This window comes from Pezoporus wallicus, unplaced genomic scaffold (genome assembly GCF_028554395.1).
Source record: "Pezoporus wallicus isolate ANWC-B61680 ecotype Strahan unplaced genomic scaffold, APGP_CSIRO_Pwel_v1 contig_6783, whole genome shotgun sequence".
NCBI lineage: Eukaryota > Metazoa > Chordata > Aves > Psittaciformes > Psittacidae > Pezoporus > Pezoporus wallicus.
In genome coordinates, this window is record NW_026637555.1 from 391,070 (window position 1) to 418,456 (window position 27,387).

The 27,387-nt window shown below is 45.7% G+C and overlaps 1 protein-coding gene and 1 long non-coding RNA gene across 3 annotated transcripts in view; both read left to right on the top strand.

Annotated features, from left to right (window-relative positions):
• Positions 1-2,491: 2,491 nt before the first annotated feature.
• Positions 2,492-11,693, top strand: TFAP2C (transcription factor AP-2 gamma). Its single transcript, XM_057406331.1, has 7 exons — positions 2,492-2,904; positions 4,204-4,680; positions 4,911-4,962; positions 6,454-6,676; positions 7,330-7,448; positions 8,852-8,993; positions 10,842-11,693. The coding sequence occupies exons 1-7, from the start codon at positions 2,857-2,859 to the stop codon at positions 11,125-11,127; spliced, it is 1,347 nt and encodes a 448-aa protein (XP_057262314.1). The 5' UTR covers positions 2,492-2,856; the 3' UTR covers positions 11,128-11,693.
• Positions 11,694-17,370: 5,677 nt separating this feature from the next.
• Positions 17,371-27,387, top strand: part of LOC130597677 (uncharacterized) — a 106,342-nt gene continuing 96,325 nt past the window's right edge. Inside the window, exon 1 of one of the 2 annotated variants that reach the window (XR_008971845.1) lies at positions 17,371-17,766. This is a non-coding gene — a long non-coding RNA (uncharacterized LOC130597677). The remainder of the gene's footprint in view (positions 17,767-27,387) is intronic. The other variant, XR_008971844.1, reaches the window with a different exon arrangement.

A 27,387-nucleotide genomic window follows, 5' to 3' on the forward strand; every position in this document is an offset into this window, starting at 1 on the left:
TGAAGAGCCCTGACCCGTGGTCCCTAAGGGAACCCCCAGGGAAGAGCCCGGTCCCTGCAGCAGCCCTGGCTGCCGGTGCCTTTCAGGTCCCTGGAAAAGGAGGGCTCCACGGGGTGGGGTGGGGGGGCACGGCCGGCGAGCTTTGCCGGTGGCCCCTGTCAGCCCCTTGCTCCGCTGGCTTGCGCCATCAACGGGGAGGGTGGGGGGCAGAAGCCGCTTTTCGGCGAGAGAGCGCGGCTCCAAAGGCGCTAATGCCAACTCCCCGTTCACCCTGCAGGACACGCCGCTGAGCTGCCCGGGTGCCGGGCGTTTGTTTCATCAGCGCATCCCTCGGGAGCACCCGCGGCAGGAGCCGCGCTCGGCCCTGGGGCGGCATCACCTGCGCGGAGGAGCCGGGCGCGGAGGACCCTGCTCCCCGCCGGGCACCCCACGGGAGGCGGCAGGCAGAGCCAGGGCCTGCCCGTGCCCTGCTGTCTGCTTACTGCGGAGCCCCGAGCCCTGTGCCTATCCCCGGCAGCTGCCGCTGCTGCGAGCGGAGACCGAGGAGCAAGTGGATGCACGGGAAAGTTTGTCTCAAACTTGCCGTGTTTAGCGTCTCCTCTGCTCTCTCGGATTGTTTTCTAAGAAGCCAAGTGCTTGTTTTGGTCGCCTTATTTAGATAATTTCTTATAAATCCCTCATCATCTTCCATGCCTTTATTTACAAATATTATTTACATACACACAGCAAATAATAAGAAAGTGGATTCATCTCCGTGATTCTGGCCACCAAAGGAAGCAAACCGAAGGTGTTCAGACCTTGACAATTCTAAAGAGTGAGAAAATCATGGTCCCCTCTTTGGGTGACATTTCTGAGCAGAAAGAAAACTTGATTTCTAAAGTTCTAATAAAAATGACCAACATTGCTACAATACAGGGACTTTTCGGGAGGAAGAGGAGCTGATCTCAAATCTGGGAAGCTCGACGGTTCCCTTCCTCGTTTCTTTCTAAATCCATCTTGTCCCTTTAATACAAATGAACTTTAAGCTCCCCCTGTCTTTTATTATTTAGATTCCCAGTCTTAATGACGCCAGGAGCAGCGCAAGCACACTCGCTAATAATCGTCACGAACTGCATTTCAAAGAAACATCCCTGGAAGAAAAACACCATCGGGGGGGGGGGGGGGGGGGGGAATAAAAATAGAGACTCCGCCAAAAATGATAATGCGGAGTCCCTGATGATGATGATGGGCTTAATGCAGCTGCTGCAAATCAGCACCTGCGTGCTAGATAAGGCAGATAACACCTACCCCAGCACCCCCATCCTCCTCGGGTTTAGTTTTAGATCATTCATTTCGTTGGATGGAGGGTTTTTTTTGTTTGTTTGTTTGTTTGTTTTGTTGTTGTTTTGTTTTCGTGGTTTTGTTGTTTTTTTTTTTTTGCTTTAATTATTATTCCTGTGTGGGTGTTTTTTTTTTTTTTAAATTATTGTTATTTTTCTACTTTCTTTACTTTTTTAGTTCCCTGATCTTTAGGGAAAAAAGGGGAAGTGTGAACAGGTTTAAACCCGAAGACATGGATCTATCTGCGGCCTTTAATAACAGCTCTGGGGCGGCTGGTCCCGGCGCTGATAGCCCAGATCTCCGCGGCCAGCCCAGTCCCCGGGTCAGCTTTTGTCCCTGCCATAAAAAAACAACCACTTGCTCCTCTCATGTAAATGAGCAGCGATCCGGATGCACTTTAAAACACTGGGAGAAGTCGTTGCTGTTGAAAACGATGTTCATTTTGTCTGACACCATAACTGCATAGATCAAATGGCTGCAGAAAGGTAGCAATTTGGCAGGGAAGTATTTTCAAAGCTTAAATGAAAGTGAGCTCCCGGCGTCCGAAAATGTCTGTCTCACCTCCCACCTGCTTCCCCAGCCCCGAGTGAGAGCGAAAAGATTAGACGGGCATCATTTTCGTTAGGAGAAACATAAAAATAATAAAGATGCGAGGAACCGGTGGCACCATTCGCGCAGCCCCGAATCGAGGACGCTGAATCAGTGCTGCTTTACCTACCGGGGATCCAGCACAACTGCAATAATCTTGTCGGATAATTAAGTAAATTATACCTTAAACATCGGTAGCTTACAAGTTGTAATCAGTAATTCAAACTCTTGGCAATTATGCAGATTGGGCTCAGGCTGGCGCTCGGACCTTTTCGCTTTTGCAAGGAGGACTTTTGGGGAGTTTATTTCGCTCAGAAGCCTCCGAGCGGGGGGGGGGGGGGGGGGGGAAGACGACGACGACGACTTGGGAGCTGCGCCTCCCCACGCCGACCTCTGCAAAGTCCTTCTATGCGTGGAGGTGGAAATACAACCCCCCCCCCCCCCCCCCCCCCACACACACAACTAATCCAACACGTGGTGGACTTTAGGGGGCAGTCTCTTTGCAGGGGGGTGTTAGGGGGTGTTCACGCGTGACTCCTCTTTGCGGGTCAGGGCTGCACAAGAAGCGCTCCGGGGGCACTGAGGGGTGTCCAGTTCCGACTCCGCGCTGCCTCCTCACTCCTCCGCGGGCGCGGAGAGCAACGCGGAAGGAGTGGCTTGAAGCTGCGCGCTCTCTCCTGAATGGCTGGCGGCCGCGGCTCCCGAGCCATCCCTGGGGAGGAGTTATGATAATCCTATTGCCATTAAGGGCGTCTGGGCAGGGAAAAAAACCCGAGTGACCATAAGCGCGGAGGTTTAGTCCATCATCTGCCTTCATGCCTGCCAACTGAGCTCCGTCCGGGGGGCAGCTCCTCTTCCCCAGCGCCGACGTGGATTTACCGCCCGTGGGGGGGGGCTGAGCTCTCGTCTGTTTTCGGTACCACACACCTGGTTTGGACGCTGGACGCCATGTTGTGGAAGCTAGCAGATAATGTCAAGTATGAAGAGGACTGCGAGGTGAGAACTATGGGGAGGGGCGGCACTAAGGAAGGGGGTCCGGCCTGGGGCAGCGCGGAGGTCCGCCGCCCCCCCACCATCCATCCCCTTCTGTTCCGGCTATCCCGCCGTCCCCCCGAGCGGGGCTTGACCCTTCCCGAGGAATCCCGGTTTGCGTTTTCATGTTTTTCTTCAGAGAGGCGAATTCTACTTTTCTAATTTTTGAACTCTGAAACAAAACGGGGTGAAAGCCCCGCCTGGCAGAAGGGAGCTCCCCTCCCGCATCCCCCACCGGCCCGGCGGAGCTGCGCCTTCCGGGCTCGGAGTGTCCCCTTTGAGCGGTCTAGGGGCACAAGCAGAGGGGCAGGAGGCAGCGGCAGGGGCACCGGTGCCTGTAGCCCCCAGACGTGCTGGCGGAGCGCGGGACCGAGACCCCCCAAAATCCTCATCCCGTTGGCCCGGTCCGGATGGGCGAGTGCGGGGCAGCCGGCCCGCAGGTAGCCGCTGTGGCGGGGCTGAGCCCTGCGCCGTTCTTCCTTCCCACGCTCCCCTCCGCGGGAGCGTTTCCCACTCCAGTGAGGCGTTCCCCGCCCGGGTTTTGATCTCTTCGAAAGCGGCCGTGGTTCTGGTCCGCCTGCTTGGCTCCTACAGATTAGCTGCAGTTCCCGCTTCACGCTCCATTGGGACCCCATTCACCTCTTACTAACTAGCCCTGTTATTTTAATGACCGTGAAGCCAGAAGCTGCTAAATCCCTGGATCAGTTCAATGTAGACATTTCAGCTCCTGACTGCTGAGATTTGGAATCGGGGGAGAAGCGGAGACGGGACGGCTGGAATGGGACACCGCCTTCCCCTCCCGCTGCCCTTTCCGAGCGGCTCCCGGGGCCTCGGGCGAGCCGGGGGGGACGACACGGTACTGGGGCCTTCTCCCCAAGGGCGGCGGGTCCGCAGCTCCCGGCCCCGGAGTCTCCTCCCCAGCCGGGGCAGACCGGCGGAAATCGGGCAGCGTCTCTGATTTGAATTTGTCTTATTTTAATGATCCTCCCAATGACTTGCACAAGCGTGAGGGTTAGTCTGCTGTAGTCGCGGTGAGGATAGCACACAGAACTGGTTTGTAATCTCTTCCTGGGAGTGGGGCTGACTTATTTCGCGATGTGCCTTAAAAAGAGAAGGCTCCTGGGCAGGAGCTGGGCTGCTCTTCGCTTCTCTCCTCTCCTTCCCCGGGACCGGCAAGTGCCTCCCCCTGGATCCGGGCCGCTGCCCGTCAGCCCCCCAGCTGACGGCCGGCTCCGCTCTCCCCCATCCCTCTGTGCTTTCCAGGACCGTCATGATGGGAGCAGCAACGGGAACCCGCGGCTTCCGCACCTCTCTGCGGTCAGCCAACACCTGTACAGCCCGGCTCCGCCGCTCTCCCACTCGGGCGCCTCCGACTTCCAGCCCCCTTACTTCCCCCCGCCGTACCAGCCGCTGCCTTACTCCCAGTCCAGCGACCCTTACTCCCACCTCGGGGACCCCTTCTCCATCAACCCGCTGCACCAGCCGCCGCCGCCGCCCCCCAGCCAGCAGCAAAGCCCCTGGCCCAGCCGGCAGAGCCAGGACCCTCCCGGCCTCGCCCCCCACGGCCGCCCCGGCCTCGTCCCGCACCTCTCGGCGCTGGAGAGCGGCTCCGCCGGCGCCCGCAGGGAAACGTACCGCCGCTCCGAGCTGCTCCTGCCCCACGGGCACGGGCTGGATGCTTCCGCACTGGCCGATAACCTGGGCCTGCACGACATGGCTCACCAGATGGAGGAGGTGCAGGTAAGGGTTCTGTATCCCCCTCCACCCCGCGGGATGCCCGGACGCCCTGCGGCGGAGCAGGGCACCGTCCTCTTCTGCGCCTTCGCCTGCCCTGTCCCCGTCCTTGGAGCGAAACCCGCCTTTTCTCCTCGTCTGCTCTGAAAATGGGGACGCGTGGGGTGGGGGTGTCCCCCGAAAGCCCCCGTCTCAGCTGTTCAAGGTGCGAAACTTTCTCCCCTTTCTCTTTCCAGAACGTGGAAGATCAACACTTACTAATGCATGACCAGACAGTCATTAGAAAAGGTCAGTAAGGTGGCACTGCAGTTTACTTTCCCTTGTCAATAGTTAAAAAGTTTAATGACGCACCTGTGAATTGACGCCTTATTATCTTTCAAAAGACAAATCCTTTCGGATCGGGAGGGAGAAGTTTTTATTGCGCTTTCGCAGTCGCTGGATTTTTCTGTCTAACGCCATCCGAGGGAAGCGCCGGTGGGGACAAACCCTGGGCAGGGGGACCCCGGTCTTCCCCCTCGGAATAGCCCCTGCCCTTGTATGCGGCCTTAATCGAAACCAGAACCTTGGATCAAATGTAATGCTGCCCTGGAGTACGCATGTAAAGGGACACTGGGCTGACTTTTGAGTTATTTTGGTTTTGGTTGGGCTCTTTTTGTTGTAGCACTCGAAGACGGCTTTTTTGTTTTTGTTATTGTTTTTCCTTCAACTTCTTCACAAGACTGAAGAAGGCAACGAGATCGCTGGCATAAGCCTCCTCGGTTTTACCTTAATCGAAATTGCTTTGTAGCTGAGGTTTTAAGGAAGGAGAAAGATGCATTGACTCGATTTACAGCCATTTAGAGTTTTTTTCTTTTCTTTTTTCTTTTTTCCTTTCCTGCTTTTGTTTTTAAACAAATTTGTGCTTAAAAAAAAAAAATCGGTGGAAGTTTCCTGTGAAGACTTCAAACAAAAACCTGGCTGAGGAAAAGCAGAAGTGTTTGTCAGAGCGCTGATTGCTGCCTTTAGCTCATGGGAGAATAATTTCGTTGTCAGATGCACCACTGAAAAATCTTTCCCCCTCCGGGGAGCAGGGCCGACCTCGGCTCTTTAACCCTTTCCGATCGGTGCTGCCGCCAGGTTAACGGGTGAATACACCCGGGATGGAAAGCCTGGATGTGTGGCTGACAGTGTTGCCAAGCCTTTTTGGTCCCTGTTTACTTAAAGGCTGAAGCCGTTAAGGAGCAGCGTTTTACTTTCAGTTCTCCTCTGGGCTCCATCCCTCTCTCCGCCGTGTTGTCTGTTACGAATTTGTTTGGATTAAATTCCAAAGGCAGTTTCTTACATCTGCGTGCGCGTGGTGGAAGGTGAAGCCCAGCAGGAGCTGGAAGGCTTCTCTCTGCTCCAGCTCAAAAGGGTTTTTGGCAGCAGTGAAGGATGCTGATTTGGAGTCTGTAGTTGAATCGGGCTTTCTATGAGCATGGGTTTGCTAACTTGCAGCGTGCTGCTCCAGAGACGTGGGGATTTGTGCGTTTTTTGAAAGTGTCCTTAGTTGCATTCGGCAGCTCCTTGAAATTTAGTGTGGCAAAATACAGCTGCTTAGGATTAGTTGAGGGGACTTTTTGGCTGCAGCAGAGCCCTGTGCTGCAGATAAATGCTGGGGATGGGGGGGGGGGCAGTGGTGTGTGCATTTAGCACAGAACAAAATCTCTCTCCTGGTCTTCTTTTGTAGAAAGGAAATTCACTTTCCCCTTCCTATTTCTCCCTTTTATAAAATACCTGTTTTCCCTTCTCGTCCCACAGGTCCCATTTCCTTAACGAAAAACAGTGCTCTGAGTCTTCCCTGCCAAAAGGATGGGCTAATTGGAGTGGTCATAAACCCCAATGAAGTATTTTGTTCGGTTCCGGGCAGACTTTCCCTCCTGAGCTCCACATCGAAATACAAAGTGACAGTAGCAGAGGTGCAGAGGCGGCTCTCACCCCCCGAATGCCTCAATGCCTCTTTGCTGGGAGGAGTACTCCGAAGGTAGGTAGGCTCCCACTCCTCTCCCAGCCGTCCCCATCCTGTCTATTGTCTGTGATTTTCCTTGTGCTTGTGTGAGCAGCCGGATTAGCATAACGAGGAGCTCAGAAAGCCTTGTAGTGAATTTCTGATTTTTAAGAAGCCCAGCAACACTGAATCCTAATGGGCTTTGGAAATAAAACTTCTTTGCACTTCTGCTACTTCTCGAGAAGTGCTATTAACAGCTCTGACAGCAATTCTTGTTCTCTGTTTAAAGTTGAATTTTTGTCTCAAAAATGGCTCATGGAGCTTTCTTATTCCTGTGACAAACTTATTCCCCATGGAATGATTTTTGGATTAAATCTCCTGGTCTTGACTAATCATTACAAGGACACTTTGTATGTCCTTTTTTGCATACACTTAATTTGGCTTGTAATCGTTCTACAGCTGTTTGCTTTGGTGCAGTTAGAAGCATTTTGATTTTGACCTCTGCTGTATTTCATCCTGGCTGGTTTGTCATAGGGCATTTAAAAACTAGGTCACTTAAAAAGAGCATGGTCTTTATTCCCTCCCAAGTAGAACCCTATTGAATGTCAGTAACTGGAATTTCTCATCTTTAAAAAGAAGTGTTCCCTGAAGATAAATAAGGACTTTTTTTTTTTCCTCTTTAATTACAGAGCTAAATCTAAAAATGGTGGCAGATCATTAAGGGAAAAACTGGATAAAATTGGCTTGAATCTTCCTGCTGGTAGAAGGAAAGCTGCAAATGTGACACTATTGACATCTTTGGTGGAAGGTCAGTCTTGAATGTGTCTTAAAAATAATTTTTTTTCCCTTGTGTACAGCTTTTATCCTGTAGGCAAAGCATAGAAAGGCTAGGAAGTCGATGAGCCTAATAAATAGAGAGGGTTTCGTTTGTTTTAAAGGGAGTACAATGGAGACTCTGCAGCAACTAACAGCTGGTGTTGCCTTTGAGAGGTTCCTCTCCCCTTCTTCTCCGTTCAAATTTGGTTGCTATGCCCTTAGCCGCAGAGCCCTACCTCCACAAACCCAGCTGGTGCTCCTCTTCCTCATGGCTGCATCACAGGGATGCTGGCAGGGATGCAGTAACTCCTACATGCCAGGACATTCAAAATGCATCCCTGTGCAGTCTATTTCTTGAGGCTGGGGGGGGGTTGGTTATTTCAGGGTTTGTGGGCAGGGACAGGCAAAAGGGGTGAAACTCATCACATTAGTGGGTTTAGTTCCTTACTGAGAAACTGTAAAAATCTGGGCAGCTGACTCTAGCACCTAGCCCTACCTCAGAGGTGTCCTCAGCAGCTTTTCTAATAAACAAGCATATAAAGTGAGATTTATAGCTTCTGACTTCCTGATAAGAAACTGGAGCCCCTTTAATCTGTAACATGTTGTATGAACCCTCTATCAGCTAAGCTGACTTGAAGGCTGTATATGTATGTGTGTGGTTGTTTTATGTTTCTGTTTAAAGCAGCTCCTGGTAGTGGTACAATTTAATAGGAATGGAAGCAGCAATTGAAAAGTTGAATTATCATCTAATACCTTACTGCTATTTCACTTCTTTAGCTAAGATAATATAGCAGTTTCCATTTAAAAACTTTGGAAGTTGGGTTTAAGAGAGCTTATGCATGTGCATGTGTACACACATACCTTACAGGTAATGCACTGGTCATGGCAATCTATTCTTTTAAGCCTGATTACACTACCTTAATGGAAAAAAAAAAAGTGCTCTAATTACACCAGTTTCAGTTCATATTCTGTATGAAAATGCTTATCAGTGTTCAGAAAAGATTCTAGACTGGTAAATCTTTTATTATGTAAATGGAATACAGTTGCCAGGTTTTTTTAAATCTCGGTGGACAATGTGATCTAGCCTGACTTCTAGTCTGCTGCGCAGTTCATCTGGAGAGAGGTGGGAATTTTTCCTTCTAGTTATAGAGGCAGGAGAATGATTATTTTTTTTGTAGTGGTCACCATGTAGATATTTTTTTCTTGATGTAAACTTATGAAGAAACACTGATCTATCAATTAGAAAATGGTAAGGAGTGGTATGGTGGTAACAGCAGTGACCCTTTCCAAATCAGTATACCTCAAAAATCACAGCACTTCCCTTAACTCCCTTGATCTCCTTATAATAAATAGATGCTGCTAAACTTAATAAGCATTCCCTTTTTCCCACACCAGGTGAAGCTGTACATCTTGCTCGTGATTTTGGTTATGTATGTGAGACAGAGTTTCCTTCCAAAGCAGTGGCCGAATATCTAACTAGACCACACATGGGCCGTAACGAAATGGCAAACAGGAAGAATATGCTTCTTGCTGCAAAGTAAGTTTGGGGCTTGGGACTTTTTTTTCGTCTTTTTAAAGATGCTTTTGTATGATCATGAGTACCTATGACTGGGTGAATACAGTAATTTTCATGTGCAACTTTAATCTGGGAATGTTTTTTTTTAATTTGGTTTTGGTTTGAATTCAACTATGACAACTTATTTTATCTGAACCAGTAATAATAATAACAACCCTGGATGACAACTCTAAAGCAGTTTGGACTAGTTCTGTCTTTTTATTCCTTTTAACAGTAGCAAAAACTTAAGGAAAAAGTCCTATATACTTAAGGAAAAAGTCTTTAGCTATATCTTTAGGGGAAAACTGTCCGTAAGTGTCCCAAGGTGGAGGGCCTGTAGAGAGGTGCAGCCTGGAAAAGTGAGGCAGTGTCAGGACTGGGAACAGGAGCTGGTTCACCCCCCCTCTGTGTACGTGCAGCCCAGAGGGGCACCTCCAAGGAGAGTTACTGGTGGGCATGCTGGATGCAAGGGAAGCTCGGGACCTGTGTACTCACAACTGCTTCTGGCAGTATCAGCACACAGGTTTCTCCTATTGGGCCCTTAAGAGTCAAGAGTCATGGGTAGTCCCTTTTTGGGGAAGTTTGGCTGAAGTTCTTTATAGTTCAGTGAAAGCCAACCTTTGGTAGATGTGTCATTGTGCTTAACTAAATTCCTTCTACAAGCCTTGATAAAGAGGAAAGGCTAAGGGAGAGAAGATGTTATGGCTGTTCTACAGACACTTGTAACTGTAAACAAACCATGCACTGGACAGGTCTTTGGTAGGAAATATCTGTGTTGGGTTATGCTTGTCTTAAACCAGTGGCTGGAGTGCTTGCTGTCTTCCTAGGCTGAGGTTTAACAAAGCCTTCAGTTCACAATCCTTTCTGGTCTGAGATGTCTGTTTTGGGGTTGATGTAATTCCTTGCTTTTGAAAGCACGCTCGCTCTGCAAGAGTCTCTGAGAAAAGCCTGTCTAAACTGTTGAATTGCCCTGAATTTGGACTTGGATAAGGCATGAAAAACACACTCCTCCTGGTGTTGAATTAATCCAGCCTTCCTGAAAGAGGTCTTCTTTTACAAGATATATCCTATGTAAAGGAATATTTATCAGAAATTCAGTTATATAGCACCTCTCTTTCCTATAGCTTGAACATCTTGCTTTTTACTGAGCTCTGCTCCTTCTGCTCCTAGTATTTTCATTATTGGTTTTGTTATTGGCACTGATAACAAGAATCTTTTTTGGAAGACGTTTGTGATTGACAAATTCTGATAAAGTGATTCTGTTAAGATTGCTCAGCTCCTGTGAAATCTCATCAAGGGGACAGATTTGTAAGCAGCAAACAACATATGCTTGAGCATTATTAACCATTCATGTTTTGCCAGGCATATGTGTTAGTGTTTGCAGGATCAGGGCCCAGGTCTCTCTTTAAGAGGGTGTATATGTGTAATGTGCATAACTGACTTGAACATTCTATTGAGCTGCTTTAGTCTTTCTAAATCATTTAACTGCAGCTGTGGATGTTCTCATAGAAACTAGTCCTAAATTCCCACTCCCCCCTTGAAATCTAGAGCAAATGACACAGAGCCAGCCAGACACCAGAGGTGGAGAGATTATTTTGAGGAGTCTGTGTGGGTTTAGTGACATAAATATAACAGCAGGCTCATCAGGAACTGGTGCTAATAAATAGGCTTATAGACACTGTCGCTGATGGAGTAATGAATTTCTGAAACCTCTTAATTCCGCAGAACTGCCAAGTACTTGCTATGGATTTTCTGTTGGTTTTCTTTATTTATTTGCTTTTGCATAAATTCTCATCGTGGTGTAAAGTGTGATCACTTTGTGTCTTGCAGGCAGATCTGTAAGGAATTCACAGACCTCCTCACTCAGGACAGAACTCCTCTTGGAAACACGAGACCTAGTCCCATCTTGGACCCTGGCATCCAGGGCTGTTTGACTCATTTTAGCCTGATCACGCATGGCTTTGGGAGCGCTGCCATCTGTGCTGCCATGACATCCGTCCAGAACTACCTAAATGAAGCATTAAAAATAGCAGACAAAACATACATGAACGCTGGCGACCAGAGCCCTGCAGAAACCAACAAAACCATTGATAAAATGGATAAGCACAGGAAGTAAAAGGAGGGAAACCAGACTTTAAACTCTTCCTCCTAAGCACAGACTGGGATCTTCTTGCCAGGGGGAACGTAGAAATTTGGTTTTTTTGGTGGTTTTCTTTTTCTTTTTTTTTTCTTCTTAAAGAAAAGAGGGAAAAAGGGTGGAAAAAAATTCATCTTATTCAGGATCATCACTCTTCCTGGATCCATGAGACAAGTCTTTCTAAAAGCTGCAGTATCCCTTATCTGTGGAAGCAATTACCAGAAGATAAGTACTTGGTACAAGCGTCTTGAAATCCTTTGCTGTAAAAGTGGTGCTATAAAGGGGTTTTGATGGAAATATACAAAGAGATATATTTAGATTTCTTTTCCACATCTAAGTATCTAGTGGTGACCAGGTTCATGTATAGTTTTTATGATGCAGATTTTAGATGGAAGCCTATTCGTTATCTGATACAATTTCAGGGTTTTATTCTCTCTAAATGCAACAGTAACAATAAAGCAGTATTAAACAATGATATATAGATTTATGTACATTAAAAGTTTTTATAAACACCTGAAAATAGTAAGATTATTCTGTGGGGGGGTTTGTTTTTTTTTGTAGTTTTTCCTTTTTATTTTCACATTACCATAGGAGAGTACTAAAATCCTGCTCAACTTAAAAGTTACCTGATGGCATTTGACATGCTGATTTTTATTTTTATTTTTTTTTAATGGGAATATTCAGGCTTCATTGCTGCAGCAATTTTTTGCTGCAGTGAATCTTATCTTGACTTTATTCTGTTTTTTAAACGAAGAATAGTTCAGAATGAAACTGCTTTTAGGAAATTCTGTGTTGAGGACATTGCAGCTTTATTGACATATTTATATTGTTTTTAAATTGGGGCGAGCTTGAAAGAATAGGCACATAACTCTTTTGAATATTTTCTTTTTTTTGCCTATTAAGGCCAAAAAACTTTCCAGGGAGGCTTTATGTGTATTAAGGGGAGCAGTGTGTTGAATGTAAATATTTATTTATGTGTAATTTAATCGGATTTGTAAATAATGGTGAACTTTTTAATACTTTTTGTTTTTATAAATGGGTTTCAAATGTTAATTTTGGTAAGTATTTCAAAGGTAATGGGTAAGCTAAACATATCTTTAGGTTTATGCACAGGTATGTTATACAGGGTATTTAAGACTTTTTAATATCTCAATTCTTGCCACTGAAGATTAGATTTAATCTGAGGTGTATGCTCACAAAGCAAAAATTTTGTGGATCATTCACCTGATAACTGACTAAACATGCAAAATGAGTGTGTGAGTTAGTGTGTATGTGAATAATGGAGGTTCTGAACTCTCTTTACATATTTGTAAATGTTCCCAATATAATTCTGATGTATATGATAACCATATAATAAAAGTATTCTGGATAGAAGCATGGAATGTTTTGTTAACTGAAACCAGTTTTCTTTCTATACTTTGGGAATGTGGGGCGAGCAGCACTAGAGGACATTATGTATTGAATCATAATTGCAGCACTTTGTTCAGATTAACAGAACAGAAATATGGAGCTGTTTGCCAGTAAAACTGATGGTTTCAATTAAACATGTATCTCCAAGAATCTTTTTTCTTAAGATGTCACTATCATGCAGGCTGCCTATTTAAACAAGCAGCTTAAACACAAACTGCAAGATTGATCTCGCCTGCTTTGTTTTCTGATGAATCTGACTTTATTGTCTCCTATGACAAATATTTGCAAAGTCCCGGGGTGTGAGATCTGACGTCTCTCGTCTGCTTTCAGCCCAGTTCTGCTGATTTGAGGAAGTTCACAGCGTTTTGTAGAAAGTCCCCAGTGTGCTCTGTGTGGTAGTGGGGAGGCAGAATTTGAGGCTTTTGGTGGCATTTAGTGCCTTGGATGTAAAATAGCCAAACAAACCCTCCTAAGGGGAAAGGGTGGGTTGCTTCTTTTTTTTTTCTGGTCCTTTCTGAAAAACCAAGACCATGAACCTGGGCTTCAGCTTGTCCTTGGCATTTGAGTACCAGGTCTGTCAGGAGTGTAGCTAGGACAAACATTAGGAATGGTGATGCTGGACAATAACTGCGAGTAAGAATTTGGTTCAGGTTGTGGCAGTGCGTTTCTTTTGCAGACATGGAGAAGAGGCAATATGTGCCATTTCTGATGACTTGGTTTATAAATTTTTATGTTCTTTTTTCCTTTAAAGGATAAAGGAAAATGACTGAAGGTGCACGGGGTGGGGGGAAAGGGAAGCTCAAAGAAATGAATGAATATTTTGGTGGTGAGCAAGGAGGAAGCTAGCTTTTTTGAGCTGCAATCCGGTCCCCTTCTCTCCTAAAGAGGTGTGAAATTCCAGTCTTTGCATTTGTTAGGCTCATTGTAGCATTTGAGAAATAAGCATTTTGGACCATCTGTAGACACAAGCGTAGCCAGGACATGTGATGTCTAACAGAACTTCTAAAATATACGAATTACACCATTCTGTTTGTTTTTATTGATTTTTATATATATATTCTACATATGTAAATATACATAGCATACATATATATAAATACGCTAGGTATGGGAAGAGCTTGTTTAGAGAATATGATGCTAGAGTTTTGCTTTTTGTTGGTGTTGTTTTCCTGTTTCTGCTGCTGTGCTGCTTATACAGCATATACAGTAAGAGATTTTAGCTACCAGACAATGGAATCTTGCTTTTTATTAACGCATAAAAGCAGGCTCTGAAATAATTGCCCCTTGGGATAGGAAATAAGGATGTTTCCATTTATTCCTGAGTGCATTCAAGCAAAGCCAGTCAATTGTCTAATGTACTGACTCAGGTTCTATTTATATGTTTGGAACATCAGAAATGGTGAATTTCCATTACCTTAATGCTTTTCCTCTACTGTATATTTTAGATGGTACGTTATTTTGAGGCTCGACTACCTTGTAAGCTGTGTCAGTAATACGAAACAAGAACAATGTCTTCTGCTCCATTCACTGAAGAGAACAGTAAAACTCTGACCTGAACTTGTCTGTCATCTGAGATGATTAAACTTAAAGTGCTGCTAGGTTAGTAACTTCATGGGAAATCTGAAATGCACAAAGTTATCAGAACACACAGTTTGCTTTTTCCTTGATGCTCAAATTTTCTTTCTTTTTACTGCTTTTACGTAGGCTATTCCTGGGCTGGCTTGAAAGTTCTAAGTCAGACTCCTGAAGTTCCATTTTTAATTTCCTTTAAAAGTGGAATATCCACATGACTGTCCAATCTTGTCCTTTGCCCTTCTCCCAGAAATGTAATGGGTATGGTCTTTATGTGATGGAAAATTACTTTAAGCTATTAAGATTTAAAAGTAAAAATTCTGCATTTGAAATGGGCCACTCTAAGTGTTGCCCTTCTGCAAAGATGTTGTTTGATACATGTGCACAAAATAGATGAATTCATGTCAGTATAAAAATGGAAGAGGAAAATGTGTTGACCATCTCTTGCCTGGCCATCGGAGGATGCCAGGGTCTGCCCCTGGCACTGCTGGAACCATGGCAGGCAGGAATGCTGCTTCCTTTCACCCATGACAGCTAAGGGCATGGCCTTTGGAATCCTATCACCTGACAGGCAACCTGATGGGTACAAATTATTAATGGCAAAGCTGATGATTATTCAAGACCCTGGCTCATGCGACCATCTGACTTCACAGCAGCGTTGCTTTCAGTTTAAAAATAGGTTTTTCTTAGTGTTTGCAGCTGCAGAGAGACAAAATGACACAGAACTAGTAATATATAAGAAAACAAGGAAAAAGAATGAGCTTCTTAATAACTGCTTTCAGTGAACTTCGACTGTTTTTGCTTTGCTCTTTGCTCATTTCATTGTTATTTACAGTTTGTCTCCCCCTGCCTCTTGTCTGAAGCCTGACTGGTATCTGTTCCTCTGCTCCCTCAGACTTTTGCAATACAAATAAACCCAGCAATGCATCTTGAAATGGGTCAAGCCTGCTGTGATAGGCTGCCATGCTTATTAGTTGTGTCCCTTCTCTTCCCCCTCCCCCCCCGAGAGATTTAGGTGTATCCTTGTAGTTATTTTGGCCTTGGCAATGGGCTTGGGGTGCCTTCTGGAACATGTTCTGCAATGAGAGCTTCATTGTTTATTACTAAGAAAAAAAGAAATAGGGTGCTGTTAAGATTTTGTTCCAAACCTGTTATTTCACTAAAAACATAAAATCATAGAATAGTAAGGGTTGAAAAAGACCTTAAGATCAATGAAGTTAGAACACGAGGTTAGGGACAAAGGTGCTTCCCTCTCACAAAAAGTAAGTTTTGAAGCATAATATGCTTCCGTTCATTGACATTTGCAGATTTGTATGGGGAACCTAAAGCCTGTTTTGCTGAGCACTTTGGGGTTCTGTTGGGATGATGACCCAGGCCTGGTGGTGGTGAGCCACAGGATGCATGTGGAGCCATCCAACCGAGAATGGTTTCAACCCCAGGGTTGTTATCTCGCAGCCAGACATAACCATGCCCTTCAAAATCTGCGTTTTCCAAACCCGTTGTGGTCTGTCATGATGCTTCTACAGTGCCTGGCTATTGCTGCTGCCTGTTGCCTAACATCACATTATCCAAGTAGCTGTATGGATGACCGGCTCTGTCCAAATCACACAGGGCCTGCACTGAAACCGTATTTCTAACACATTGCAATATTCTGTTGTGTATTATTTGCTGCCTTCTCCCTCTTTCATTTTCACTTTCTCAGGGTTATATAAGCTTTCCTGGTTTCAGATGCCACTTTGCATTCATAGGATATTCTTTAATGTCTTACAAGGATGGTCCAGCTGGTTTACATGTGCCATTGTTGTGTAATGGCTGGCTACAACTACTGCATTTTTCGTCTCTTTTGGCTGAACAGCCCTTTTTAACTGGTTCTTGTGAAGGCTTTGCTCACAAGCTACTACTGCTCCATGACATGTTCCCTGAATATTACATTTAATCTACAGTTTTACCCATAATTCAAAATTGAAAACATGCAACCATACAGTCACTTGCTCTCTCTGCCACAAAACCCAGGCATTTATTCATGAATTAACAGAAATTTCACTCTGAACCATGAACAAAATAACAGAAGTGATCTTTTAGGTGAGTTTTAGAGTTTGTATTTCCAAGGCTAATCAGCATAAAACTAAGGGAAAAGTAGTTTAAGAGGATCTGAAAGGTAGTGTTCTTCAGCTGATCACTGCAATTAAGAATCATTTCTAGTTAATTGAAAGAGTTCTTCAGTAACAACAGAAAGTGGTCTAAAATGATGCCAGCTACCTTGTTATAAAACACAGATGCTAAAGCATAGAGTTTGCAGTCCTCTAACAGGGCAGTGCCCATGTGGGAGCCAGGGCCTCATTGTATTCTTCCCCTTTTGCACCACATCAGCTCCCTAGAGAAAGACAAATCCCAAACCATATGAACAGTGCAGGTTTGGGGGCATATTGAGTGGAATGCATTACCTTTTGCCTTTGTAAGGTGGTAAGATGTCCTTTAGGATGTGTCAGGCTGTTGCACCTCTGCTTATTGCTGGAAGACCACAGACCTGAGGAAGCTACAAGGGCTGAAGGGGAAAACTTGTAGCCATGTGGTGCAGCCTGGCAGGATGAAACTGAAGCTGAGCTGAGTGCTGGACTGCGAGCTGGAGCAGCTGGGATGGAAGCACATGTGTTTTTGTCTCTGCCAGAGAAACAGTAATTAACCTCCAGGAGAGGGGTAGGGTGCGTACCTGGGACCAGTAATTCTCTTCAGCTCTTGCAGCAAAATTTACTTGAGCTCATTTGTCAAGCTTTGAATCCTTAAATCTATAACTCTAATTAATTAGGAATCTCTAATTACCCCAAAATGGTGCTCCGTATTTAAGGCTAAGGTGTGGTGAAACACAGAGAAAACACAAGAGAAGCTGGAGGATGTTCAGAGCTGGAGATGCCAGGAAACCATTCAGAGATCATGGTGCACATAGGTGCAAAGGAAGCTGGATGGCTCAATGGGTCAGTGAGACCTAACACAGATCCTAAACTGCCAGAAGCCACTGTCCGGTATTTGGACATCTATCCACACATGCCCTAAAAAGCAACGACCACCAAACCTCTTAGCAGGGGGTTCTTCAATCGGAGACCCAAAGCCGAGTGACCTTTGGCATTTAAGGCCAAATCTGGGTATTTTCTATATTCAGAAGCACATTAGACAAGGCTCTGATTCTTTGTAACCTCAAACAAGAAACCCCAGTGGGGACAGTATTGGAAACATCAGTGCAGATGGATTCTGGCCCTCTCCTCGTAAGATGAAAAAGCTCTTTCACAGTTGAGGTCTTATTAAGTTAAAAATTTATAGCTTTTTACTAGGCTGTAACCAGTTAATGTGACTCAGACAAAGATGTAATGTGAACAGAGGCATTACTTAGAGCTACCATTTTTGCCTTACTGCAGAGGTTCCTCTTCTCCAGACCTCACACGCAAGTTCCTAGAAGCCACAGCTGAAGCACATTTAAGAATTAGTCTGTGAGCTCATTTGATGAAGTGAGGGGGATCAGCTGGGGTTTGGGCTGATTGGCTTCAGCAGTGCAGTAGGCAGAGGTTTGAACCACTTCTTTCTGAGCAGTTTTGGGCTGTGGCTCCTTCCCTAGGACTTGCCAGCACCATCTCTTCAGCAAAGGTAAGGTTTCTTCTTCCTGATAATGGCGTGTACAGTGACTGCAGACAGGGTACATCTGCATGTGGATGGGGTCGTTGTGAAAATGTTAAAGGAAGAGAAAAATTATGCATGCTTGTATGTAAAGAGTAGGGTTGCCCCTTAAGAGCCTCAAGTACTGTTTTCTAGTTCCAATGGTAGGGAATCTTTGTATTGTTTGGTAAATAAAAGCCTGTACTTAGTGGCTTTGTTTGGTGGAAGATAAAAAGTTGATAAGATCCTGGTAAAGCTGTTGTGAGGAACTCCTATTAGTTTCCCTGTGGAGAGTGTTTCTAGGGATTCACTCCAGCAAAACTGCTAGACTGGCAGAAGGATTCAGAGTCATCAGTGATCTCTGTTAACGTTTGAAGTAAAAGTGATCTCTGCCTGGTACTTTTCAGGTCTTGTGTGATTGTGGTGTTGAAAAGCACCAGAAGTGTAGCTAAGATCAATCCTTTTTTCGTATTTGCTGTGAGGTATTCAAGGCAGTGAATTGCATCAGAAAGGGAAAATGAGAATGAGTCGCTAGGTGCTAGCTAAAAGGGTGAGAGAAATGGGTTAAGTCAATTATGGGATTTCCTCTCCATTCATTTTTCCCAGGTAACTCAAGATGTGTGGCGGGAGCTCTACTTTCTACTTTCCTCTACGATCAGGTGTTTGCATTGCTTCAAATAGTAACTGTCTGGGCTGGTCAGGGTTGATGTTCTCCTTTGCTGCTCTCTTGGAAATACTGATGTTTTCACTCCCCTTGGAAGCGCCTTGCCCTTTGAGCCACGATGTGCAGGCAACGCCGGATGCAGGGATGCTCTGAACCCCGTGCACATGGGGCCCTAGGCTCGCTGCGGAGAGTGGGTCATGCCCGGCACCCGTGAGTGCTGACTCACAGCAGTGGGGGCCACCTACTGAATCACTGCCCGGCTCCGGCAGCTCCTGGCTCGCTCCAGAGGTCTCACAGCCAGTGCAGCAGGCCCCAGCCTGTTGGGGCTGGGAGATCTAAAGCGATCACAGCCGGGGCCAGGGGTGATATGGCCGCAGGCCATCATCTTACATAAACCCCATGCATTTGCATAATGTGTTTTACAAGATTAAAACTGAAGAAACTTTTTTTTTTTTTAAAGGGGCAAAAATAGGTGAAAGAGCTCCACACAAACGGGATATCAGAAACCTGTGGTTCCCAAAATGATTGTGCCCATAATTGGGTTTGAAATGATTTCACGTCAAATTTGCAACTCTGTCATTGTGTACTTGGGGAAAACAACCCAGAGGTAAGGATCATAAACAGAAAGTGAGTGTTGGACCAGTGATGGGGAAACTCATCCCCTTTGAAGAAGCTGTTTCTTCAAACCTGTTGGGTGCCACACATAGGAGAAAACCCTCCTTCCGCAGCAGGGCTGTGGCGTGGAGAGGGTTGCCAAGGCTTGTCGAGTCACAAACCCAAGGCGTTCTTACTTTGTTTAATTACAGTGGGTGACTCGGATGCTAATGCAGAGGTCAGTAAATGGTGTATGATCTCCAGCAGCACCTTACTCGAAGGAGTGAGTGGTTTCGTGCAAAGGCCACTGCATGGATCAGTCTGCTGATGACTTGTTGCACAGCTGTATGTGTCTCCTGCACTGGGTTTACTGCGGCCCATAAGAGCTAATCCAACACAAGTTCTTTAGTGGAAAAATATGCGGGGGGGTGGGGTGGTGGTGGTAAAAAACCAGGAAACTGCAAGTCTTGGACATTGTCTCTGCTGTGATGCATTAGGAAATGTTGGTTGGTGGTTGTGAAAGTCTGATAAATACCCCAGAGTGTAGCTGTGGCGGTGAACATCCTTAGGTACAGCTGCTGCATCCAAAGAAAGTAGAGCAGAGAAATTTGCCACTTTGGAAAGGGTGGAAGGCAAGACATGTCTCTTCTGGCTGGTTGTAAATGTGGAGTTGGATATTCAATCATCTGCTCCCCTTAAAGTGTGAAACTTAGGGATATGGGGCTCCCAGGCTGTGGTAGGACAGATGCTCAGCTCTCTCCCTGGAATGGTGTGGCCAGGCTGGGCAGTAAAGCTGGCTGGAAGTTGTTTTCAGCTGTTGCTTAAGGAACTGGCTATGATTTTAATAGCTGGTTTAAGTGAACCAACCAAATTGCTTCCAGCATAGCTCCATCCTTGAAGGTGATGAAGAGATTTGAATGAGAGGCAGTATTGGGTTTCCTGAGAGGCTTTGTTTTAGCAGGGTTTGGTTTACTAATCCCTCACTCAACCACTCCCTGCAGGACTCCCAGAATTGTGGTCTTCGGCTTTTCCCTAGGACTTGGCAATGGTGTCCGTGGCTATGCCCATGTACATGGGTATATTCATATCTCTGCAGAGGAAAAGGCAGTGGCAGCTGCTTGCTCTGGATGCAGGAGATGGATGTAAACTTGTGTCTTCTTGTTACAGTGAGCTACATCTGAAGTATCTATGGTCAGGTTGAGCACATATTTAGGGCCCCTAACTGTTACCGAAATAAATGGCAATGAAATACCTGAGCGCTTTGCAGATCAAGAAGACAAAGCAGCAGCTGCTTGTCATAGGAGAGTTGTGAAGGGTGTGAATGGGCCTGTGCTGTGGTCCTGAGGTCAAAGTGCTATGGACAGGAAATCTGTACTGTTAGCGTGGATACTGTAAAGTGATTGTACAAGGAATGAGGCTCGTATCTGGTGGAAGAAAAACTCCACTTTTTATCTATCTATCTATTTGTTTCTCTCTTCTCTTCTCCTCTCCCCTTCCACATCTTGTGAAATAAGACTCAGAATTACAAGTCGGGGGGGGGGGGGGGGGAATCTCCTGCCATATACCAAGGTGTTAACTTGGAAATGGGAAAAAAGAAAATAAGCATATTGAATGGAAGAGTAGCTCCATGTCTGTGTTAATGTGGCTCGTTTAACTGGCAAGAGTCTGTATATATGTTTTTCTGCTTCTTTCCTCCCATTCTGCCCTAGGTTTTATTTACCTGTCTTTTGAAGTATGTCCCTGTACAGATCCAGGATGGACTTGTGTGACTGTACTGCTGTGAGCAGAATGATACAAGAAAAGCTGACTTTTCTTATTGTTCCTACATGCAGTTCCCTAAATATGGCCTGGATCAGTGTGTGTTTAGGGGTGTTAGAACACCTTCCACCCAGGTGGAAATGGTTACTAGATGATGTGCTGGAGCTGGGATGTTGTGGAATGTCCTCTCTTGGGACCTTAATGAGCCACATTACAATAACAAGTCAAGCAAGCCAGTCTGTGCTGTTGCTGCTGGGTGTGAGAGCTGATTCCTGGAGCTGGTCATTTGAGTTTGGCTGTTGAAAATCTCTTCTGTTGACTTTTGTGTCCTGCATTGATTTCTGAGGCTTGAAAAACCATCATATACAGGCAGCTCTAGGACCGTGTCCCAGGTACTTTTGTAGACAACAAAAGTTGTGGTTTCAAGCTTATCCAAAAGAAAAGTTTGAACGAAAGAAGGTTCTTGTGTCTGAGGAAGAAACCTAAAAACTTATGGAACCTGAACTGGGAAAATAATGGAAAGTGCTAAACTTCTTTCTCTCCTCTTTTAGTTCTAATTACTACAAAAGGTGAGTGCTCCCTCTGGCATGTGCTGGCTGACCTTTACAGTGCAAGGGAAAGGTGTCAAAGAATGTACACCCTCCTCAAAGATATGTACCTAACCCCCCTCCCCCCCCCCGAGGCCCAGCCTCTTTCTCCCATCAGGGTTGATATCCAGAGCCACCAGGGAGGTAGGAAATTGCATCCCTGAGGAGGGAAGAAGCTGAGGGTAAAATGCACAACTGCTCTTCCAGGCTGTGCCGATGGCAGCCTGGCTGTAGCGGGGCTGTTCAGGGCTTGCTGAGGGGAGACTTCTACAGTGTTTTCCAGCACAAGGAACATGTGAGCATTTCTGGTGAGTCACTGCTGGGCTAGAATACTGCCTGGGTTGAACCATTTTGTAAGCTCTGTAATATAGAGGTTATTCTTCCTGTTACTTCTCTTAGAAGCACTAACTTATTGTGACGGTGATGTTGCTAGCTGCTGCTATTAATCCAGCCTTCCTGGAGATGCAAAAATTGTGCTGTATCTGGGGTGAGATGTGCAGTCAGATTAATCCCTGCTCTGTAGTGAGCTGTTCTGAGTCGTGTCAAAATGCAGTAATGCTCGTGTTCAAGGGTTACAAACTGGGGAGGGATGTGACTGGGAGCCCCTTTCTGATTGCATTCCAGTGCTGGACCACATCACCTTATGATACAAGAGGGTCACTTGTCTTGGTACACCTTTGACTTTTCTATGCAGTCATGCATTTCTGATCCATGCTTCAACTTCCTGCCTCTTCAATGCAGCCCTTATCCAACCCTTAGCATCTCGGCAATTTTACCACAGGACAGCTTCTCATCCTCGGAGATGTGTGCTGGGTAGAATGCCGCCTTTCATGGCATGCTTTGTGTCAAGGGATAGAAAGAACCAGTTGGAAGCTTGTGCCTTGTTCTTGCTCTCCCAGTAATGGTGAAACCAGGGCACTGTGCTCCCTGAACCGCATCCCTCCACGCTCTGTCCTTAGCTGAAGGTTGTTCCCTGCCTGTGTTGGGAGAGCACAGCCATATGTGCAGCAGGCAGGTGCCCTCCTCCTCTCCTCGAAGCACCGGTGCAGTTTCTCATGTGCCATGGCCGGGAGCTCATTAACGGCAGTCCTGCTTGGGGTCTGCAGACCAGGGGTGCAGGCTGCCTGGCACAGATTGCCCCACATGTGATTATTTCCACACGCTCCCCATCAAAACAAACGTTCCTTCCGCATGAGCTCCTCTTCCAGCTCTCGGCTTTGAGGGCGGTCAGGATGGGTGTGTGTGGGGGGAACTCTCTTGCTGCAAGCCTACATGGATATGCAGCCATGTAGGTGCAGTCTGGTCTTCAAAGCAAAGAGTAGGGAGCAAGTTCTGATAGATTCAGCTATAATTTCCCTTCCAGTCTGAGATTCTCTCATTGGAGAGACTAAAGCTTCTTGTGTGGCTTCTCAGAGCCTGTACTGCACTTGCTGTATGGGGTGTCCATGCCTGGGTGCTGGTGCTGAGGCTGCTTGTGTGAGGAGAACTGTGTAGTGGCTCCATGCTGGTTCCTTAATGGTCCCCCTGCAGCTACAGCTGAGTCTGTCACTGAAAACAAGTGTACAAAAGGGTAAAATGCTGCTGGGAGGGAGGGGAAACAGCATGAGAAACAGCCCTGCCATTGCCAAGCATGTGCTCAAGGTGCTGGAGCTGAGATCTCCTGTGGCCCATGAAGGACTTGGGCTGAAGCAAGGCACTTGGGCAGGAGCAGCTCTGCTCTGGAACCAGGCTGAGAGCTGGGCTGGTTCAGCCTGGAGAAGAGAAGGCTCTGGGGAGACCTTACAGCAGCTCCAGCGCCTAAAGGGGCTACAAGAAACCTGGCATAGGGTACCCAGAGAAGCTGTGGTTGCCCCATCCCTGAAAGTGTTCAAGGACAGGTTGGATGGGGCTTGGAGCAAACTGCTCTAGTGGAAGGTGTCGCTACCTGTGGCAGGGGGTGGATGGATGATATTTAAGGTCCCTTCCAACCCAGATCATTCTAGGACTCTATGAAAAATGTGAGGGGGAAGATTCCTGTTCCCCATGCCCTCCCTGCATCTCAGGGCGATGGGTGGGAGTTGAAGGAGTGAGGTTGAGCCTAAAAAGAAAAGGTGAGTGAGGTGGTGTTTTAATTTTGCATTTGTCTTTCACCATCCAAATCTATTTGGATTGGCAATACATTAAATTAGTTTTCCTCAAATCGAGTCTGGCTTTGCTCATGACAGTTATTGGTATGGGCTCTCCCTAGTTTTTATCTTGAACCATTCATTTTTTCACCTTATTTCTCTCTTGTTGGGAGGGGGGTGAAAGAGCAGCTGGGTGGGTGGCTGGCTGCAGTCCAGAGTAAACCCATTACACTTGCACACACTCTTTTCACCCAGGGTTTATGCTACAGCCTTGATTTTATTTTTTTTTTAATTTTTTTTTTTTTAAATTTTTTAAAATCACAAACTTCCTTTTCTTTGTAAACCTGATCTGCACAGACCACTAATACAGCAGGAGCTCACCAGATCAATTCCTTATCAGTGGGGAGTATTGCAGCTGAAACGGGCTGGGTTTCAGTCTCTGGATTCCCTGGGCTATGAGGGTTATGAAGGCTCAATATAATCTCCTACAGCCTAGCTACAGATTTTCCTCAAATTTGTGAGCAACATACTTAGAAACTTCAGCAATAGCTAAAATTCAGAGCTTAAAACTATAGATGTTAGCTAGGACTTGTGTGTGTGCTTATGATGGCTCCATGTGCAACTGTAAAAAACTATGTGTAGTGAACGCACACTGCACCCCCTGCTCTGCATGCACCAGTCTGAATAGTTGGATTCATTCTTAAGATGTGCATCAAACTCCTTCCCTTTCCTTGGCTTTACTGTAACTGACAAAGCGGCCTGACTCAAGCAATTCTGAGCAGCATTTCAGAAATCTAATGCTTAAGATTTCACTGTAGATTTTTGGCTTCAAAGTGATTTTGTTATGTCCTCAGAGCCTGGTTAAATCCTTAGTTATAATGATTGCACACTGAAGGGTGCTGTTACATAGAAATGTGTCCCATAATGGCTTCGTTGCTGTGGAAAATCCGATGTTATTTGGTCATTCCCTACGAGTTCCCTAAGCCATCAAGACATTTGCCTCAAGGCTATAAACACAAAGCTACAGGCAAAACCCTCTGGACATAATGAGTGGGCATTTATGCAGAACTAAAAACTGGAACAGCTGAGCAGTAGATCTATGAATAGCAAGCATGCCTCTAAGCACAAAGGACATCATTCTGGAATAAAGGGGTTTATAATGGTTCTGACATCTTGTATGTCAAGATCATGCTACGTTGTTGTAACTTTTTTTTTATGTTTATTTGTTTGAACCATGTTCCTTAAGTAAGGTTTGAGTAATTAAAGGGTGTGAAGGAAACCCTATAGCTTCGGTGAGAACAAAAATTGGGCAACTGACACTTCTGGCAAGATCCATCATTTCGATCATGCTTGCTAGGGAACAAGCTTCTTGCTCCTGTGCTGTTTGTATCCCCAGTTCCACCCTTCAGGATTTCTTAGGGGTTTCTCTTGTATCAGCAGCTCTAAAAGGCTTTAACCTAATGTTAGTTGAAAAGTGTCTTCTGATGGAAATGCAAAGGTTGGACTAAGCATAAACTACAGGGTAAGGGAGTCGGGCAATACAAAGCAGGGTAATAAAATTCAGAGTGATTTGAATCAACAGGGAGCTGGAGGAGCTTAATGTTGGGAAATGTACTGCAGCAAGGTCACAAGCCTTTGCGAATCATCTATAGGCACTTCTAACTACATGGCAAGAACAAGATGGAAAAGGATGTGCGGCTCTTACACCAGGAGCATAGCGAAACCCCAGATTAGGGCAGGAGTTAGAATATAGAAATAGCCTAGAGGAAAAATGACAGGGGAAAAAAGAATGTAAGAACACAGAGGGATGATAAACTCATGTCCTATGTGTCTACATCCACATGTAGCTGATCGTTTTTTGAGACATTATTGATTTCCAAGATGGCATGTTCTTTTTTGGGGGGGATTTTGGTCTATTTTCCAGCTCTCATGCCAACATACTGGGGGAGGGGCTGAGCAGCCCTTTGTGACTGGGAAAACGTAGAAGTTCAAGCATGTTTTGCAATCCTTGCAAAGTAGTTTGGGCCTTGCAAAACCATTGGCTGTAGAGATGAGCAAAGCCCTAGTACTGTGAAGCTCCTAGTGGGAAACATGGCAGAGGGATTAGGCACTAATCTCTGACCTGAGAAGATGTGATGAACGCCAACACTGCAGACTGTAGTGTAGCACAGAGGTACCTGAGCTGGTTGTGACTAGCTTATTTGGCAGAATAACCTAGCTCTGCACTTTGGGGTATGAGGAGCAAGTTTCCCTTCCACTAGCAGATTACGTTAACCCATGCAGACATCAATGCTAGAGGGTCCAGAAAGTATGTTGGCAGAGAAGTGCAGGCTACAGTATAGCTGTGCACCTAGTTTCTTTGTGTCCAGGTGTCTTGCATGGCCACAAGGAGTTTATTTTTTCTTTTGGCAGATACTGTTATCTTTGAAAACATGATATCATGCTTACCCTGAAGAGTGGTAGACTCTGAGCTTAAAGATGCTCAGATATGGAAGGATGTTACCTAGGTTGCTTAGAAAGGCTAAGGGATTAATTTAATTATCCCTCCATAGTCTTCCTCACAGCTATTAGAGACAGATTTTCCTGCCTGGGAAAAGACTTCTGAGGCCCTGTCAGGAGAATGACAGTTCTGCCCTGTCAGAGTGATAGCTCTGTGGCCGTTCTTGTGGGACTAATGGGTAGAGCATCATGGAAGAACAGGGGTGGAACCATTCCCTTTATAGAATGTTGAATTAAAACCGAGGGTTTCTATTTGGTCAGAGCGATATTGACTGCAGTTGTATGAAGGCAAGACATATCGGTAACACGTCCCTGGTGTGTATTGCAGTGAATGGTCTTGCCACGCCGAGTGTGGTAGTCTGGTCAAGGAGTCAGATTTTGTTTTGCTGTGTGTGAGCCAATTGTATTTCAGTGAAAGATTTTAATTTTTCCCTGGAAAGCATCTTCTACTGTTGCCTGTTTTAGTAGCATCTCTGTCTGTGACTGTTTGGCAGAGAAGAGATGATTTGGCAAAGAGGGATCTTGGCTGATAGGAGACTGAAATCTACTTCAGTTATTTGGATGTTCAGTCTTTTGTTTGTGTATTTTTGGCTGCTAAACATGTATCCTGTTATAAAGTGAAAACAGGGCATTATAATAACTGTATTCTTGCATGCCAACAAGTGCATGCTAAAATATGAGATGTGTAGTGATAGCAAAACTAGAAAGACTAAGACTTGTGCATGCTGGAGGTCCTTTCTCCTCCACCATCAGTCTCCTAGCACACAGGAGAGACAGAGAGGCTGGTAGTCATCTCCTGCTGCTGGTGTGTGTTGTCCATCACTAGAGGCCCCTCAAAAGCAACTGAAGAAAATGCAAGACAGTAAAACCCTTCAGGTTTGTGATCAGAGAAGAGGGACTGTAGTTTGGTCTCTGACCCCACATCTACACCAGGTATCTCTTGACACCTGACTCTGCTTTCACCTCTTCAAGCCGGTTTATGTGTAAGTGCCCCTAGAAGCTGCCATCTCCATTGCTTGGAAGGGCATTACAGTCCCATGTAATAAAACTCTTCCAAGAACTTAAAGAATTCTGCTGCTCATAGAAATCTCCCTTATCAACACTGGTGTACAAACTGCCTAGTAACAATGTAGCTTGAACAATGCTGCAAGCTTATTTGCTTTGTGATTTGTGGTCAGATCATTGCATTTCAGCATTTACCAATGAGAGGAAATTACTAACTGGTATTTACATTAATTGTGGCTTTGGGGAGATAGTCCAAAGAAAATTATGTTAAAGACAGTTATTATGTGTCTCCCTAACAATTAGAATAAAACCCAAAGTTTATAAAACAAAAGTTGATCTCAAACAGATTTTAGCTGCTACTTGATATTTTCTCTTACTAGAGGTTGGGGGGAGAAGGAAT

Coding starts and splice junctions, on each gene's coding strand:
- TFAP2C (XM_057406331.1), top strand. CDS start 2,857: ATGTTGTGGAAGCTAGCAGATAATGTCAAGTATGAAGAGGACTGCGAG. Junction 4,681..4,910: donor ACCAGATGGAGGAGGTGCAG/GTAAGGGTTCTG, acceptor TTCTCTTTCCAG/AACGTGGAAGATCAACACTT. Junction 6,677..7,329: donor CTGGGAGGAGTACTCCGAAG/GTAGGTAGGCTC, acceptor CTTTAATTACAG/AGCTAAATCTAAAAATGGTG.